The following is a 17103-nucleotide window of genomic DNA, read 5'->3' on the forward strand; positions in this document are numbered from 1 at the left end:
TTGTTTTCTTTCTTGCAATGCGTATTATGTGATAGATTTATTTATTAAACAATGTTTCAGAAATTATCATAAATAATATAGTCCTATGTCATATAATGCCATGATGTAGGATATAATATATTATGTTTCAAGTTGGCCATTTTTATAACTTGAATTAAATTATACGTTGCACGCATTAAATAATGCGTAATGTTCGATGGCTTATAATTCAGTGAGATATTCTTGTCGGGCACAGATTAATGTACTAATGTGGTCATTATAGTATTGATCTTACACAATTGTAGTTCTAATAAAATGATTTAATTTGTAATAAAGCCAAGTCATGTGTGAACATGTATAATGTAATTCGTACTTAACCATGTCTCATGTACTACATGTCTCAAAAACTATGTTTTAAGCGTTTTCTTGGATGGGGAGTTATCACATTCTGTACGGTTTCATCTAACCCAGATATTGGAGTTGAAGGAGGTTCTCGATGGATCATTTGGCAAACTAAGACGGGCAGTCAATGCATGGTGGCTATTAGACTTTTTGATGAGAGCTGTGAAACTGGAAATATATTATGATCATAAAATGGACACCAAGAAATACACATTCCAGTTTAGAATAAATATTATTCAATATCACTATATGAGCAAAATCAATAATTAAAAAAAAACTGTAAGAGTGAAAATCAATAATACATACAACTTACTTGTGGGTAAACATACATTATCCATATATTCTTTTACAAAATTCTATATATTGATCACCCTTGGTGATAAAATCATACAGTTTATATTTATATATGAATCATTTACTTTGATCACCCTCAGTGATAGAATCATGCAGTTTGTATGTATGTATAAATCATTTACTTTGATCACCCTCAGTGATAAAATCGTACAGTTTATATTTATGTACAAATCATTTATTTTGATCACCCTTAATATAATTGAATTTCTGTACATTATAGAGGAGTTTGTTCTTGATATCACGTGATTATTGGACTTCCGATCTCGTCATTTGAGATTAGTTAAGTCACGTGACTATTAATGCAACTGAAGAGTAATGGGTCAGGTTTCATCTACCCTGTAGTTTCGTCTTGTCTGTAAGCGGATTAACAACATAACGATTATAATACTTGCCATTTCTGAGAAAATAAATCATTTTCCTATCGATTTCAAGCAGGTAAGAGTCGATATAACATAAATTTAAATTTTGTAGTCCCGCTGTTTAGCGACTACCATACAGAAATTAAGTTACATTAAAGGGGACAAAAACCCCGACCTGCACAATTGTATTGTAAATAGAACGATATTTAGTAGTTTGTGTATATAATCTATCCCGACTATTTTTTTCTTTGCATCTATTGTATTTGCACAAACATTTCATACAAAATATTGTCCTGTATTCCGAGATCAAACGGAAAGAACCTGCCCCGAATTTGTTAGCTCCCTTCATACAAACAGGATGTGACGTCATTTGAGACGTTTAACGTGTAAGAGTTGTATTCAGTTTGTGCATCGAAGTGTCAAGTAAAAACAAGATGGTTCAATGCGCAGCTCTAAATTGTGTGAATAATAGCAGTTCTGGAACAATACTCAGTTTTTTTTTACTCTTTTTGTTCTCTATCTTTGAAAAGTAAGAAATTGTCTACCAAATGAAATAACATTAAAGAAATGTTTACGCTTTTTCATTCAATGTTTACAACATCAATTTGTTATGCACGTTTGATTTTGTATGTAACTGCATCGGATGAATATGCATTTTTCTTCCACACTTACGTTCAAGACTGTTTTCCACTCGTTGTATAATAAACCCCTCCTTCCCATTCTGTATTCACCTTGTTTGTGTACTGTCGATAATAGAAAAATAAATCACTTATAATTGAAAGTCTGTGTTCATATAAACTCGTTAGATTTCTTATAACTACACAAACCGGAACACCACAATACCATTTTTTAAACAAATGTTACTGTTAACTTTCTTGATTGATAAATCTATTATGCTAACATTATTCATTAATGTGGTTATTACTTTCAAACTCGGACCAGGCTGATACGGTACAAATTGACTGATTCGGCCCATATATCTGACTGATTTTCCAAACTTCCAAGCTGATTCGGACCATGTGAAAGGTTATTCAGTTCAGTCCAGGATTTAAATGTGACATTTAAATTTGTTTTAAAAGATGATCTTCTCATTATGTCCCAAGTACGTCGAGCAGTTCAAATATACATTTAAAGTAACAAAATCCAGTTAGTACGCGTGATTATGGTATTGTTAAATATAATAAAATAACCTAATCATGTTTATTGTGCATCGGAATTTAGTAGTGAAATATTTTTTGAACTTCTCGTTCAACTTTAAATAGCTTGTTTTATTGAGAAATAATAAAATTAAGAACACTGACAAAAAAGAAGAAATAAACTAAATGATGGGCGTAGTACATGTGAGCTTTCAGAAACAGTCCGAATTGTGTGCATTAGCCATGATGTTGAACTCAGTAGCGACCGGATTTCCTGAGCATGCGTCAATTATGCTTTTTATCGAGTTCAAGTATCAGTCTCATACTTTTTGAAGAGAAAAAAAAACAATCTGGCCAGTCTGATTATCAAGCAGAGAGCACATGTCATCGTGGTAGTCACGTGATACAACAAAACTCCAGAAGTTGTTCTTGGAATATATAAATATGGAGAATTTTGTGGTCTTTCGTTTTTGTATTTTATTACAACCAGTATACGACTTTCATTTATTATTTTTTTTAATTTTTTTCTCTACAACATTTGAACATGTGGGTTGTTAGATTTGTGTGCTCATGCGACTAGCAATGCAAATCGCGAGTACCAGGTAACGTTTTATCAACGACGTAGTTTTAAATTGTCTTTCAGCAGATTAAAGACATAACGATTTTTAATACTCACAAGTTCCGAGAAAATAAGTAATTTTCATGTCGATTTCATGCATGTATCACTCGATCTAACAACCTTTAAAGTTTGTTAAGCCATCCAGCAAGCGGCTACGCTTTGCCACCACCATGTTTTGACTCTTTTTATGCTAGACTGGTTTTCATACTTTTCTTGTACGGAAAGATACGGATATCGAGCTGACTTTGAAAATAAAAGTCTACTAGACAAATCTAATCCACTGGGCATGTGGATTGACTCAGCATATATGTTTATTGCAAGCAACCAAATGTTCCATACTGCACCCCTCCGAATATTCTGCTAGAACTAGATATATTTAACTCACGATCAGTTTAGTTACGATTCAATTGCGTGATTGTTTCGGGCGTCAAGTGGGGGCGGAAAATTCCAGGTTTTTTTCCCGATTTTCATCAATATTTGCGAAATTCAAGGAATTTTCATGGTCGGGAAAAATATAATTTCTCCCGATTTCCCGGTAGCGTGGGAACCCTGTAAAAAGAGACAGGCTGGATAAAGAAACAAGCCACTAACTTGCATTATTCCACATTAAAACCTTGTGACAAGGGCTGTGAATGTAAATACACACGACACTTCAGCTATTTAAAGGATAAAATTGCATTCAAATATGTTCCTTGAGTTAGAATTAATACCTGTAGATGGAAGATGTCACAGATTTATATTTTCACTTGCTGTATTCTTGACCTTGAGGCAGGGACTATTGCTATGGTATGTGACATACATATCAATCATGATACGTAACTAGTTCAAGTTTCACTAAAGTATCCTCTGAGGTTCAAAAGTTGTATTTCAGATAAAGATACAAGTCAGAGTTATATTTTCCTAAGCTGTGACCTTTACATAGATAAAGAGGTTGTGGCTTTAATATGCAACAGTCTAGATAACTGTCAAAAGTTTCATTAAAAATATCTTCATTGGTTCAAAAGTTAAACTCTGGAAAATAGAAATAACAGACTTAAATTTGCTCTGCTGTAGCATTGATCTTGGGGCATGGGCATCTGGAACACTGACCATGGGGCTGAGGCATTACCATGGCACAACACATGAACAGGACATGATATATACTTGGGCAAAGTTTCATTACAATATATGTAGTGGTTTAAAAGTTAAAATTGCAATAAGAACACAACAATTATATTTTCCACAGTTATGACTTTGATCTTAGTAAGGCAGGGGGCTTGGCAATGGTACATACCACACCATATAGAGAAGATTTATATCTGTGGGCGAAATTTCATTAACATATCTTCAGTGGTTTGAAAGTTATATTCCTGACAGATTATCTAAGAAACAGAGACTGAATCACATTATTCCTTGCCATAATCTTAACATTCAGGCAGCAAAAGGGTTATTGTAAATGACATATTGCCATGATATATATTTGTTCCAAGTTTTATTACATTGTCCTCAGTGTTCAAGTAATACACTGGACAAAGTTCACAAGTATTTTTGCCCTTTCCATGTTCTTGACCTACATGCATGGCGGTGGTACATGACACTGTCTAGCTGTAACATTGAATTGGGCAAAGTTTCACAAAATCTCTCCAACAAGTACAAATTTATGGGATGGACATGTGGAATATGCAGGACACCAAAGAACAGACGGACTAAAATGATAACAAATATCAATCATTTATATGTATTTATGGCGTTTTATGAGAAATGGGTGCTATTACCAGGAGCAAAAAATAAGGATACAAACCTAACCTAGCTAAACCCTATACACTCAGTTCATACTGTATGGATGTTGTTGTTGTAGGATTTAATGCCATTTTTCAGCACACGATAGGCTATACATGGCGGCCAGTATTAATGGTGGAGGAAGAACCCAGGAAAACCCCGGAAAGAACCACCGACCCATGAGAAGCTACTGGTAAGCTTTCTCACATACCCACAGCTGAAACCGAGACCTGAACCCATGCAGACAGAAGTGAGATGGCAGTGATCTGTAATGGAGAGTGCTTTAGACCACTTGGCCGCCATGCTGTATGGTACATAATGTACACTCAGTTCATACTGTATGGTACATAATGTACACAGTTCATACTGTATGGTATATAATGTACACTCAGTTCATACTGTATGGTACATAATGCACTCAGGTTCATACTGTATGGTACATAATGTACACTCAGTTCATACTGTATGGTACATAATGCACACTCAGTTCATACTGTATGGTACATAATGTAGTCAGTTCATACTGTATGGAACATAATGTACACTCAATTCATACTGTATGGTACATAATGCACTCAAGTTCATACTGCATGGTACATAATGTACACTCAGTTCATACTGTATGGTACATAATGTACACTCAGTTCATACTGTATGGAACATAATGTACACTCAGTTCATACTATATGGTACATAATGTACACTCAGTTCATACTGTATGGTACATAATGCACTCAAGTTCATACTGTATGATGCATAATGTACACTCAGTTCATACTGTATGGTACATAATGTACACTCAGTTCATACTATATGGTACATAATGTACACTCAGTTCATACTGTATGGTACATAATGTACACTAAAATTAAAGAATAAACAGACCATAGGCATTAAGAATGATATAAAAGAAAGACTAGTAGATTATTTAATACATCAGTGGAAAGACTGACAAATATATAGATAATAAAGGGAACAACTGAAAGGCAGAATGTTTGTTTTACTTTTCTTTGCTTTATTTTGTACAATACAATTTTCAACATCATCTAAGTTTTTGGGTGGGATAAATATCTCCAAGTATATCAATTTTGTAGAGTTACAGCTACATATCACATAAACATTAATAATCACACAGTAAAAGCCATTTACACTTTGCAAAGAGGGAAACAACTTTACAATATACATGATGTATAAACCTACTTCTATTTTCCTAATATTTATTTTCTAATAATTTTTCTGAAGAATCACATCTATAAAATAAATGGTGTCCATTTTTAAAAAAAATCAGATTCAGAAATCTGATGTACAGACAATAACTATCCCTCCAATCATAGTTGCAGCCATTTCTGAGGTCTAGGAATGCTGAAACTTAAAAACGAAAGACAAAAGAAAATTAAAGTATATTCAGGTTGTTAAAAAAGTTAAGATTTTGACTGTCAATGAAGTCGTTTGTTGGCAATCATGAATGCAACTCTTTTTGGCATAAGACAGATATTTAAAAATGAAAATACTCGGCTCTACCTAAAAGTCAATATAATAAGTGGAAATATTATACATGCTTCCTGATACATTTTCTTGAATCTTACAAGCAAACAATAAAGTACAAAAAAGCTTTAAGCTGGAGACAACACATACAATATTACAAAATAAACTCAGCTCAAAGAATTAATAAATTTTATCATTAACGTTGGTACAAAATACAAACTGAGCTATAGCTAAACTGGGCATTTCTAATTGTTATAACTTTTCACATTCTGATTTTTTTGGTCAATATTCTTATTTTCTTTGGATAAAATAACCATTTTGGTGTAACATTTTACTGACACATCTTAAAGGACAAAGGTAAATGACTGAAAAAATTATTCATATCAGTAGAAATTAGGACACACACCAATTTCTAATGCATTTTGTGATACTGTGTTGATAAAATTTTAAGACAGAGTGACTCAGACTTTCAGGTTATGTAGAAGAATTACCAATATAAATGAAACTGTCCTTTGGAAATATACATCTGTATGTATAAATATACATTTTCAAAATCTATGAATGTGATCTGCTCTGTCTATTACTTCTCATTTATTATTTTGAAAAAAATTATTTTGCATGGAGATCAACCAATTCTATTACTTGACAAGTCATGCATTTATGTATGGAATGGAGATTCAATGGCACATCAGAACAAGCCAGGCTATTATAGTGCTGTGCAAAAACTAGCTAGAAAATGATCAAGACAGAACCTTTGGCAAAATCCCAGAAAGACTAAGACCCTCCAACCAAATGTCAACACACACCATGGGATAAATGACAAAAGGTAACGATGATACAAAAACTCACCCTAAAAAAGCATACAGGTCAAAGACCAAGGAAAACAAAAGAAAAAATCCTTAAAATACTAAGTTAAAACCTCTCAATACAATTCTCAGTGTTTCAAAAAGCCTGAGACATTCCCAGCTGGAACAGTGCCTCCTCTTACATGCAGTAGGATGCATCAGGCCTATTCTATTCTACATGTGACCTGCAGGGCTGCTATGTCCTACAAATCAGGACATGTATCCGAATTCAAGTGCTACATTAATATATATGACACTTCGCATGTTAATTCAGTAGGATCAGAAATAGTCGAGCCAAATTCCTATATTTAGCATATCTACTCACCTTGATGACAAAAGAACAAATGGGTTGAATCACAATCTTTGGTTTTAAAACCTGATTCTGAGAAAATTAAGTTTTCACTGGACAATCAATTGTTTCATATATTCATGATCCCTCTCATGTTTTCATCTTTTGTGAGCCTGATGACCATGATTAAGGTATAGTGTGACCAAAATAACCTGGTGTTTCATTATAAATTTGTATCAGGATCTAGTTTTACACCACATATAGGTAAAGGTATGTACACGTATTTTGCATTTGTCTCATTTTCAAAATGTTCAAGCAAATCCACCTATTCAAAATAACCAATGAAACTTTACCTATATATGAGATGCACTGGACCTTAATGATTTTTCTAATTAAAGGTCAAAGTGCCAGGTGATACAGATAGATACAAATTTTTAAGGCAAACATAATTGGAGTTGATGTCATAAATGTCTTTTTTATGTCTGTGAAATTATTCTTACCAAAAATCATGTCAAGAGATCAAATCCATTAATACTCCAAAAGTGGTAAGCTTTTCCCTTTGGTATTATTTGATAAAAAGAAATTACAAAGTTATGTCTAAACAATAAAGATCCCAAGTCTTTGCACAGAATAAACAATAAACAATCATACAACCATTACAACTGACAATACATTCTTAATAAACCTTTGTGACACAAATCTGCGTTGGATTTCTTATCTAGATAAAGATATGACAGAAACTGTATATTTAAATTTAGAAATACTCAACATTGTTTAAATACTTTTAAAAAAATGGTCAACAAGGTATCTCAAACAAAATAACAATAACATTCCTGGATTCTATGAAAGGCCTTCACAATAGTTGGATACAATATATGTCATGTTACTGAAAATAATATATTCCATGTTCCTTCCAAACTGTTTGGTAGACAGTATACTAATTTGAATAGTTTCAAATTAACAAGAAAATTAATATTAAAAATGGACATTTTTGGTGGAAAAATCATAAAAATATATTTACACAAGAAGAAAACTATCATGGGCAGTATGACTTTATTGCAATGTTTTGCTCTGTCTAAATAAAGTAGTACTTCCTATCCATGAAGCAGAATCACTCTGTGGTAAGAACAATAAGCATGCTAAATGGAGATCAGAAATAACAACATTGTTCCACAATAATTTTGTTCACGTTTTTATGTTTGACTAATGAACAAGGCATATGTCAATCAAACAGTTTACCATTTTCTGTCTGACAAGTAAAAACAAGTAAAAACATGTATATGCCAAGTTCAGTTTTAAAATAGCAATGTAGAGTCCTTGTTTTACAATGGCAATCAGATGCCATATTTGTAGTGTCATTCTTTTTAGACTGGTTCCATGATGTTGTACTAAGTTGGGGGTTTTTTTGTGTTAAGTTAATATGAATTAAATAACCAGTCTGTAAAAATGCAACAATGGTGGTCAATTATCAACTTGTGAAGACTGTCAAATGCTGTTTCAGTAACACTACACATATCTTGCTTTTATGGGACTAGAAAATGGTAACTCATTTAATTAATATATGTGTTGTTTGTTCCTGAAAGTAAAATTATTGTGCAAAGATACCAGTATTAGCTGATCCTGATCATACATGTGACCTTATCTTGTAACTTTGCAGTAAACTTGCTGCAGAGATTGTAAACATGGCACGAGTCTTCTTGCCTTTCTTGGTTGTCACACACTCCAGCTCCTCTGACAACAAAATCATCCTTCCTCATTTTCAGTAAAATATCAATGCTGTGTTCATATTGCTGCAATGTCATCTGTGAGTAACAAAAAAATGCCCCAGAGATGGCACAAGTAAAGACAAATTCATACTCGTGCAGCACATGAATTGTCAGTTTTTAGTAAAGCTTCTATCCCCAAAAATGCATGCATAAAAAAATCAGATTATGTAAAAATGACATAATATAAACACAACTGTAAATAGTGTTAACCTATATCTACCCCACTATAATGGTTGCACTCTCAAGCTTCAAACTAAACAGGATTGAAAATTTAAAGACAAGGAATTCCCCAATTTTGTTTCCACTGGTAATCCCAGCTACAAAAAAAAAGAAAAAGAAATGTAAATCTTGGAGAGAGTGTAAAGAAACTACAATTTTCTTTATTCTGATATCTGAATAACAGGCTGACTTTGGATTTAGAATACAAAACTGGGCCTTACTTCTGATGTTTGAATGATAGAGGGTCAACAAGGGATTTAGCTGAGTTACTTCTAATGTGGATCTCTAAGAAGACTGCTGGGTATTTTTGCTTCCTGAACTTTGGAAGGGCAAATTATAAAAATACAATATATTTTCTGTTGTGTTTTTGCAATTTTAAAATTTCTAAGTGCAATTTCAGAATGTACAAGAGCCTACACCATGAAAAGTCACTCATTAATTCAAAAGGCAAAGTTGTGTGATTTGTTCGTAAGCCATTTGCTTCAATCTGTATGTCTTTCCTAATGATAACAAAATAACAGTCAAGTCAGTGAAATTGATATAGGTCTATGCTAACTTCCTCTACAACATTAGAATTTTTGACCAACCAGCGCTGCCCTATAATGTCCTCTCTTTCTGTGGTGCCCCAAAACCCCTGAGTGGACCCCATACGTTGGTAGATCAGGGTCCATGCTGCTCTCTTGAAATCATGAGATTAACAGGGGGAAAAAAATACTTATTTTGAAATCATGAGATTAACAGAGGGAAAAAAATACTTATTTTTAAGTCCAATTTCAAATTTGATGCACAATTCAAGATGATGAGGAAAGACCATGTGTATTTGAATAATAAAAAAGTTTATAACTTTGTGTACAAACCTAGGAAGTCACTAAAATATTGTGAAAGTAACAGAGTTTTATTGTGAACTGCAATTCAAAGAAGAAAAAAAATGTTTAAAGAGACACTTGTATAGTTAATACCTACAAGTTAATTAACAAATTCTGATTCAATCAACATAGCCATTAGATTTATGATATTTCAAAGTAATTGAAGAGTTTATATATATATATATATATATATACATACATACAGGTAACTTCGTTAAATACAATGTTAACATACTGCTGATGCAGAACATCAAATTGCTACTTGTGAATTATGTTACCAGCATTCTTACAAGTATATAATGACAAACATTTAATTTCAAATTTAGATTATTTTAATAAAATACATACATTTCTTAAAGTAATAATCTTTCAATATAGGAAATTTTGCTTTCAATTTTGACATTTTCAAAATTAGAAAATTAATTAAGAGCCACAATTCAAATAGTGCACCAACCATACAGATGAATCACATGTCATCAAACATGGTTGACTTGAACATCAAAGACTGCTCCTTGACTGGTTTTAAACCCAGCTTTATGTCTATTATTATACTCAATCAAACCGATTACTATCACTAATCACATACCGATCCTCTTTTGTTTTTCAGTAATCAAGTATCTCCTGCATGTCTTCCTCAGCACAATTTAGTATACTGTTTAAGGGTTTTCTTACAAATAAAAGAAAAGACAGCAAGAAGCTTTTGGAATTCTTAAGCATAAAATATAAAGCTCTTTATGTTTTAATCTTCAAAATTTAAATAACAAAGTGTTATGTAAAATATGGACAAACATTAGTATAATTTAAAGCATGAATGTCACAATATGAAAAATATTAAATATTTCGTATAAATATCATTTCCACTGAATTCATAACAGTAATATATACACAAAAAATTTCCTTTATCTTTGGTGTTCAATCAAAAAGAAGTGAGTTTCTGTAGAGTACTTTACTTGCTGCATAACCCTCAACACAGTAAACACCGATAAACAAAATATTCAAGAAGAACATCTGGAATATAAATTATCTATTTTCTCCCTCAATGCTCAGTAGTCTTTATCAATATAAATTGACAAATTGTTTCCAAATTTGATAATTAGCAGGCTAATGACAATAAACTCTATAAATTGGAATTGGGAATACAGGAAACTGAATAAATAGCATTACTTACTTGTCTCCTCTGCTTCCACAGTGGGTTTTGTGAGGATTTCACTGATCAAATTGTTATACTGCTCTAGTCTCAACATGACAAAAATATATAGGGGGAAGCCTGAAGCTATTTTAAAGTTAAAAATCCTCAACAAACATTAGCTATAAAATTTAATTTCTTTATCTGAGACTAAATGCACAAAGATATTCACTAATTTAATCAAGCAACCATGAATAGTAAACCTACCTTACATTTAACAGTAACTCTTAAGTATGCACTAGGAGGGCATGGTTGACTAATGACATTATTGATCATTGAGTCTCAATGACCCAAGCATGTGGTGTTTAACTAAATGTACTGACGGAAAGCATTATCTCTTATTAGACAGACCCTGACCTTTGACCTCTGGACTCCAGAATATATAGGTTTATTTCTTACCCAAACAGCAAGTCATCTGCAAAGTTTTGTCAAGGTAAAATTAAATGTTACTGTGCAAAAAAATTTTTTTTATTTTAGTAACAATGACCTTAACCTTTAACCTTTTTGCCCAATACAAAAATAACCTCTTCCTAATACGATGTGTCAGCCAAAAAGCTTGCAAAGTTATTGTCCAGAAACTTTGATCACAGGGACCTTGACCTTGACCTCAAAATGGACAGCTTTCTTTTTCCTTACCTAAAGTGCAAGCCTTCCACAAAGCTTAGTCTAGGTCTGTGATGTAGAACTGTGTTAATGTGTGGAAGCCATTTATCTTTCAGTCACAGTGACCTAGGCTTATTTCTCACCCCTAGCACAAGCCATTCACTATGGTAAAGGTAGATGGTGTAAATTTATTGTGAGGACAAAATAAAAACAAAATAAATAGGTAACTGACAGATATACAAATATGTGTGTGGACAGATGGACAGCATCACTGCTGAAAAAAGCTCAAAAAACGGGGGTGGTGGTGTGTGTTTAAAAACTTTTAAATGGTTCAATAAATGTCACAAAACTTCAAAACTATTGTTCATTTTGACATTGCACTGGCTATCGTAACTTACATGAAAATACAAACAGCTATTAACTATAATCTAAAATATCACAACATACAAAAACTAGCAAAAGTTTTGTACTTTGTGGCAGCTTAGTCATTTTTCTTCTCTTCATCTAACTTAGGGGGAGGTAATTCTTCTGGAGGAGGTAACTCCTCTGGCTCATCCAACTGTTCTGCATGAGGAATGTTTCCATTTTGTTCAAGCATCTCCTGGCTAGTGCCAAACTCATTTACCCTCTTGGGATCAATTCTGTAAACCCATCTCTGATACAGGTAGATGAAAAAGATTACATCTGCAAAGATAATGGGTAAATCTGTGCTATTAATTAATTCCTACAAAACAGCTAACTTGAATCCTCAAAACAAGTCCAGACCCTAGTAACATTAATGGGTGAAATAATTTCCTCCATTATTGCTAAAATTTTATTATTACATGTAGTCAAAACTATATACAAATAACAACAAGTAAAATATCAAAGTAAAAATTGACAACAATTTAAAAGTGTGTCCACTGATTCCTAATACTTCAGGTATATTACTTCTAACAATTACAATTTAAACCAGAAAATTTGAGGTAGTCAGTGATGGTAAAGCTCAACAAAACATGCTTTAGAATAACACACTAGATGTGTAAACTGACAGACTCGTTTCATTTTTGTACTTGTTTTACAACTGACTTTCTCTGCTAATATTGACAAAGGTATTGACTTAGAACAAAAGACAGTGCTTTGGATCTGATCATGCTTTTATGTTCCTGGAGTTCTTACTTCATGGGTTTCAGTAAGAACAAAAGTCTTATAAACTAGTTTACATCAATTTATTCTAATCTCATTTTAATCTGCATACATATCCTTTATTCATAAGGCTTTGGCAGCCTGAAGTCTTGTTTGTTACAAGTATGTCCCACTTCAGCACTGCCATTAAGTTATATTGTTTTCAAGTCGGGGTAGAAAAGCTCAATATAATCTGTGTGCACTAACGAACATTTTGACCATGGTCTAAAATTTTACATTTGTAAAACTTTTAGACCTCCAGTGTGATGTAAATATAACATTGTCTCAACAATAAGAAACTGACAGATATAAAGTAGACAATAATTCAGTTAACTAATTAGATTTTATAGTGGTAAAAACAATATCTGAAACTGGAATATCACATTCCATAGTTCAGGAACTTTTGAAAGGTTTCACAAAATGGGATCCATTGGAAAAATAACTATGCAGGGAGACAAAAAGCAACCACAGCAATATTTGATCACTGCAGCTCTTAATGAGTCTGTCAATGTTCACGTTTCTAAAAGCACTGTCAACAGAAGATTAAAGAATTTAGGATTTTGGAGAGGTACTGTAAAGAAGTACATGATGATATGACAGAAGAATGGTGGATCACATATTTCACGATTTAAAGAGAGAAATAACAGCCAGTGTGGATGTGTGAGAAAGATTGCTAGTAGCTCCCAATGGGTCAGTGGTTCTTCAAGGGGTTTTCCAAAGTTCTTCCTCACCAAATATACTGGCTGCCATGTATAGCCTATTATGTGCTAAAAAATGGCGTTCAACCCACAACTGAGACAGATAATGTTGTTATGGGGTTTAATGCCATTTTTCCAGCACAAGATAGGCTGTACAAGGAGGGCAGTATAACTGGTGAAGGAAGAACCTGGCGAAACACCAGGAGGAACTATCGACCCATGGGAAGTTACTGGCAAGCTTTCTCATGTACCCACACTGCCTGATCCAGAGACTTGAATCCACACAGACAGGTGAGATGGCAGTGATCTGTAATGCTGAGTACTTTAAACCACTCAGCTACTCGGGGCACCCTAAGACAGGTGTGTTTGGATGCAATCATAACTAAATGAAAAATGTTTCCTACCCCAGTTCAGGTGAAAATGAGCTAATATGGGGGTGGGGGGGGGGCAGAATCAAAGTCTACTTCTTGTTCTGAATCCTAAAGATGAATATACCCATAAAGTTTTACAACTCTATATGCAAAAGTTTCAGAGAAATGTAGTTAAATGCAAAAACTAATGTTGACATCTAAAGGACAAACAAAAACAAAAAGTGTAGGAAAAGTGGTACCTTATATAACACCTAAGCTTAGGAAACATTAAGATAAACAGTCTATAATGATGTGTCTGGATTTCTATCATTTGAAAAGTCTTTTGTAGGAGTAATTCTTCATTGTTCTCAAATATAAATAAAGACAAAACTGAAATTCATCCTAAACATTTCAAAAATAGTTACCATCTCTTAAACATCCTATTCTGTAGAGAGTTGGCATTTTTATGACAAAGGCAAATATATCATCAATAAATGTATTGAGGGCTTTGTAGGTCATCATTCTCCACGGTAAATGTGCCACAGATTTCAATTTGTAGTTGATGAACAGCTGGGGAGTCATCATGATGAAGCCTGTGAAGACAAAAAACATAACTAAATACTACTGTCAAGAAAAGAAATAAAACAAGCGCAATGAATGAATATCAATGGTTGCTGTAAATTGATTTACTATGTAATATGAGACTTGCAATCAGGATTACCAACACATTAAATTCTCAAACAAACTATGCATAATTTTATAAACAGAAATTTCTTTTATAAAGAATTAGTGCAAAAACTTGACATATTTGTACAATAAAAATCAGTTATCTTCTCAATGCAAACTGAATTCCATTGCAAGATTGCAAAACCACATCTAATGACGGTCAAACAAACTTTACATGTTGTGCAACAAATTTCCATGTACTTGAAACATCTTTACGAATTAAACTTAGTTGGCCACACCATTAATATCTGACAAAGAAAGCAAATTTTTAGTAAATTATGTTTCTCCGAGAATTCTTACCCGATCACATTAATGTTAGGAATATAAGCCTGCTACCTCTTGAATCCAGCCCTACTAAAAGACGAAAATTCTTCTTTTCGGTCTATCTTATATAGACTAAAGGGCAATAACTCTTGCCCTTTACCTCCCCTTGCCACCGCCAGGTGTCGCTAGTTTTTAAGCTGAGCGATATATATTATACGAGGATGCTCGCATAGCAGGGTGGTTGGGAGGGTTTTTAAGTAATGTGATCGGGTAAGTATTCTCAGAGAAACATAATTTACTAAAAATTAGCTTTCTCCTTCAAATATGTTCCCCGATCACATTAACGTTAGGAGAATAAGTAATAGGAGGAGGGAATGCTGAGCATCCTACCTCCACCCCGGGTACCTTCTAGGGAATGATGGCTGGATTCCCCATTTGAACGATAACCCGTTCTCCTAATTTCATCAGCAACACAGCCTAGGGTCACGTGATATGTGACCCCTATATACGGTTAAGAAGATAGTTATTGAAATCTTCTTACCTATGAGATTTTACTGGCGAATCCAGCGAAGCTGATAGGCTGTGCTGATTGTTTTAAATGGGTCTGGTGGTCATCTGGGCTGCCGACACCGGACCTACCAGATTCAAGGTTTGCCTTTGAGAAGCCAAATCTCTGAGATAAAAACTGGAGAAGGTTGACTCTGCATGCCAGCCAACAACTTCTATTATATCTCGGATCGAAACACTTGCGTTCGAATGCCAGGCTCGCTGAGATTGCTCTAATTTCATGAGCCGTAATCTTCATGAGGCGACTCTGATCTTGTGAGACCTCAGAGTACGCTGAGCGTATAACCCACTTCAGCCATGAAGCAAGGGCTTGAGGGGTGATATCCCGTTTCCCAGCTTTGACCGGAAGAAAGAGGCGCTTATGTGTGTCCCGACACACCTCTGTGCGTTTTAAATAGTGCTTGAGTGCACGAACAGGATCTTGCATGGCTGCTGCTCTTGATTTATCTATGGAAGAGAGTGTGTAAATGACAATTCTTTGATTGCCAATGGATGGTAACCTATTTTTGGCTACAAATCCTGGCTGTGTCAGGAGGACCACCGAACCATCTGATCTGAACTGAAGAAAGTTCGGGTCACTGGAAAGGGCATGTAACTCACTCACCCTGCATACTGAAGCTAAGGCTATCAAGAAACATGTTTTGTATGATAGTAGCTTTAATGAAGTGTGGCCTAAAGGTTCAAATTTGTCTGAATTGAGCCATGTTAAAACCCAGGACAGATTCCATTTTGGAAACAGGGTGAGGGATTTTGGTCGATTGAAATCAAAATTGGCTAAAAGATTTGACAGATCTTTGTTATGCCCAATATCACATCTACCATAATGGTGGAATGTGTCTGATATCATGGAGTGGTAGCCTTTGATAGTAATTGGGGCCAACTGTTTCTCCTCGAAAAGCCAGAGAAAAAAGTCGGCCAGTTGAGGGATTGAGACACTCAAAGGGACGATGTTATTGATATGGCACCAGTCCCTGAAAACACGCCACTTTCCCTCGTAAGCCTTCAGAGTGGAGGGCCTTCTTGCTCTTGAGATTCTCTCCACAATCGAAGGTTTAAATTGTTTGTCTCGCAAGGCTGCCTGGACAAGAGCCAAGCGTGAAGAAGAAGACGGTCCGGGCAGGGGTGGAACACCCGTGACCGCGGTTGTTTGAGAAGATTTGGGCTGGTTGGAATCTTCCTGGGTAGATCTATCGCTAGATCGAGTAGATCGGTAACCCAGGACTTGTTCCATCTGAGAGGGGCAATCAGAATCATCCGACAGTTCTGACCCCTTAACCTCTGGATTATTTTTGGTACCAAAACCGTGGGAGGGTAGGCGAATGCCCACAACCCCTCCCAGCTAATTGACAGAGCGTCCACAGCCCAAGCCTCTGGGTCTGGAACCGGAGAGACGAAGGTGGGCAACTTGCGATTCCACCTTGTCGCAAAAAGATTGATCATCGGACGCCCCCAAAGTGTTCAAATCCGA

At 34.5% G+C, this 17103-nt stretch overlaps 1 protein-coding gene across 1 annotated transcript in view; it reads right to left on the reverse strand.

The window, feature by feature from the left end:
* Window positions 1-5601: 5601 nt before the first annotated feature.
* LOC149804302 (putative lipid scramblase CLPTM1) overlaps window positions 5602-17103 on the reverse strand; it is an 86071-nt gene continuing 74569 nt past the window's right edge. Inside the window, exons 13-14 of the mRNA XM_089938620.1 lie at window positions 14504-14671; window positions 5602-12550 (exon numbers count right to left, since the gene is read on the reverse strand). Of these exons, the coding sequence (XP_089794746.1) occupies window positions 12348-12550; window positions 14504-14671 (371 nt within the window). The 3' untranslated portion in view covers window positions 5602-12347. The remainder of the gene's footprint in view (window positions 12551-14503; window positions 14672-17103) is intronic.

This window comes from Sinohyriopsis cumingii, chromosome 2 (assembly GCF_028554795.1).
Source record: "Sinohyriopsis cumingii isolate HCF-2022 chromosome 2, ASM2855479v2, whole genome shotgun sequence".
Classification (NCBI taxonomy): Eukaryota; Metazoa; Mollusca; class Bivalvia; order Unionida; family Unionidae; genus Sinohyriopsis; species Sinohyriopsis cumingii.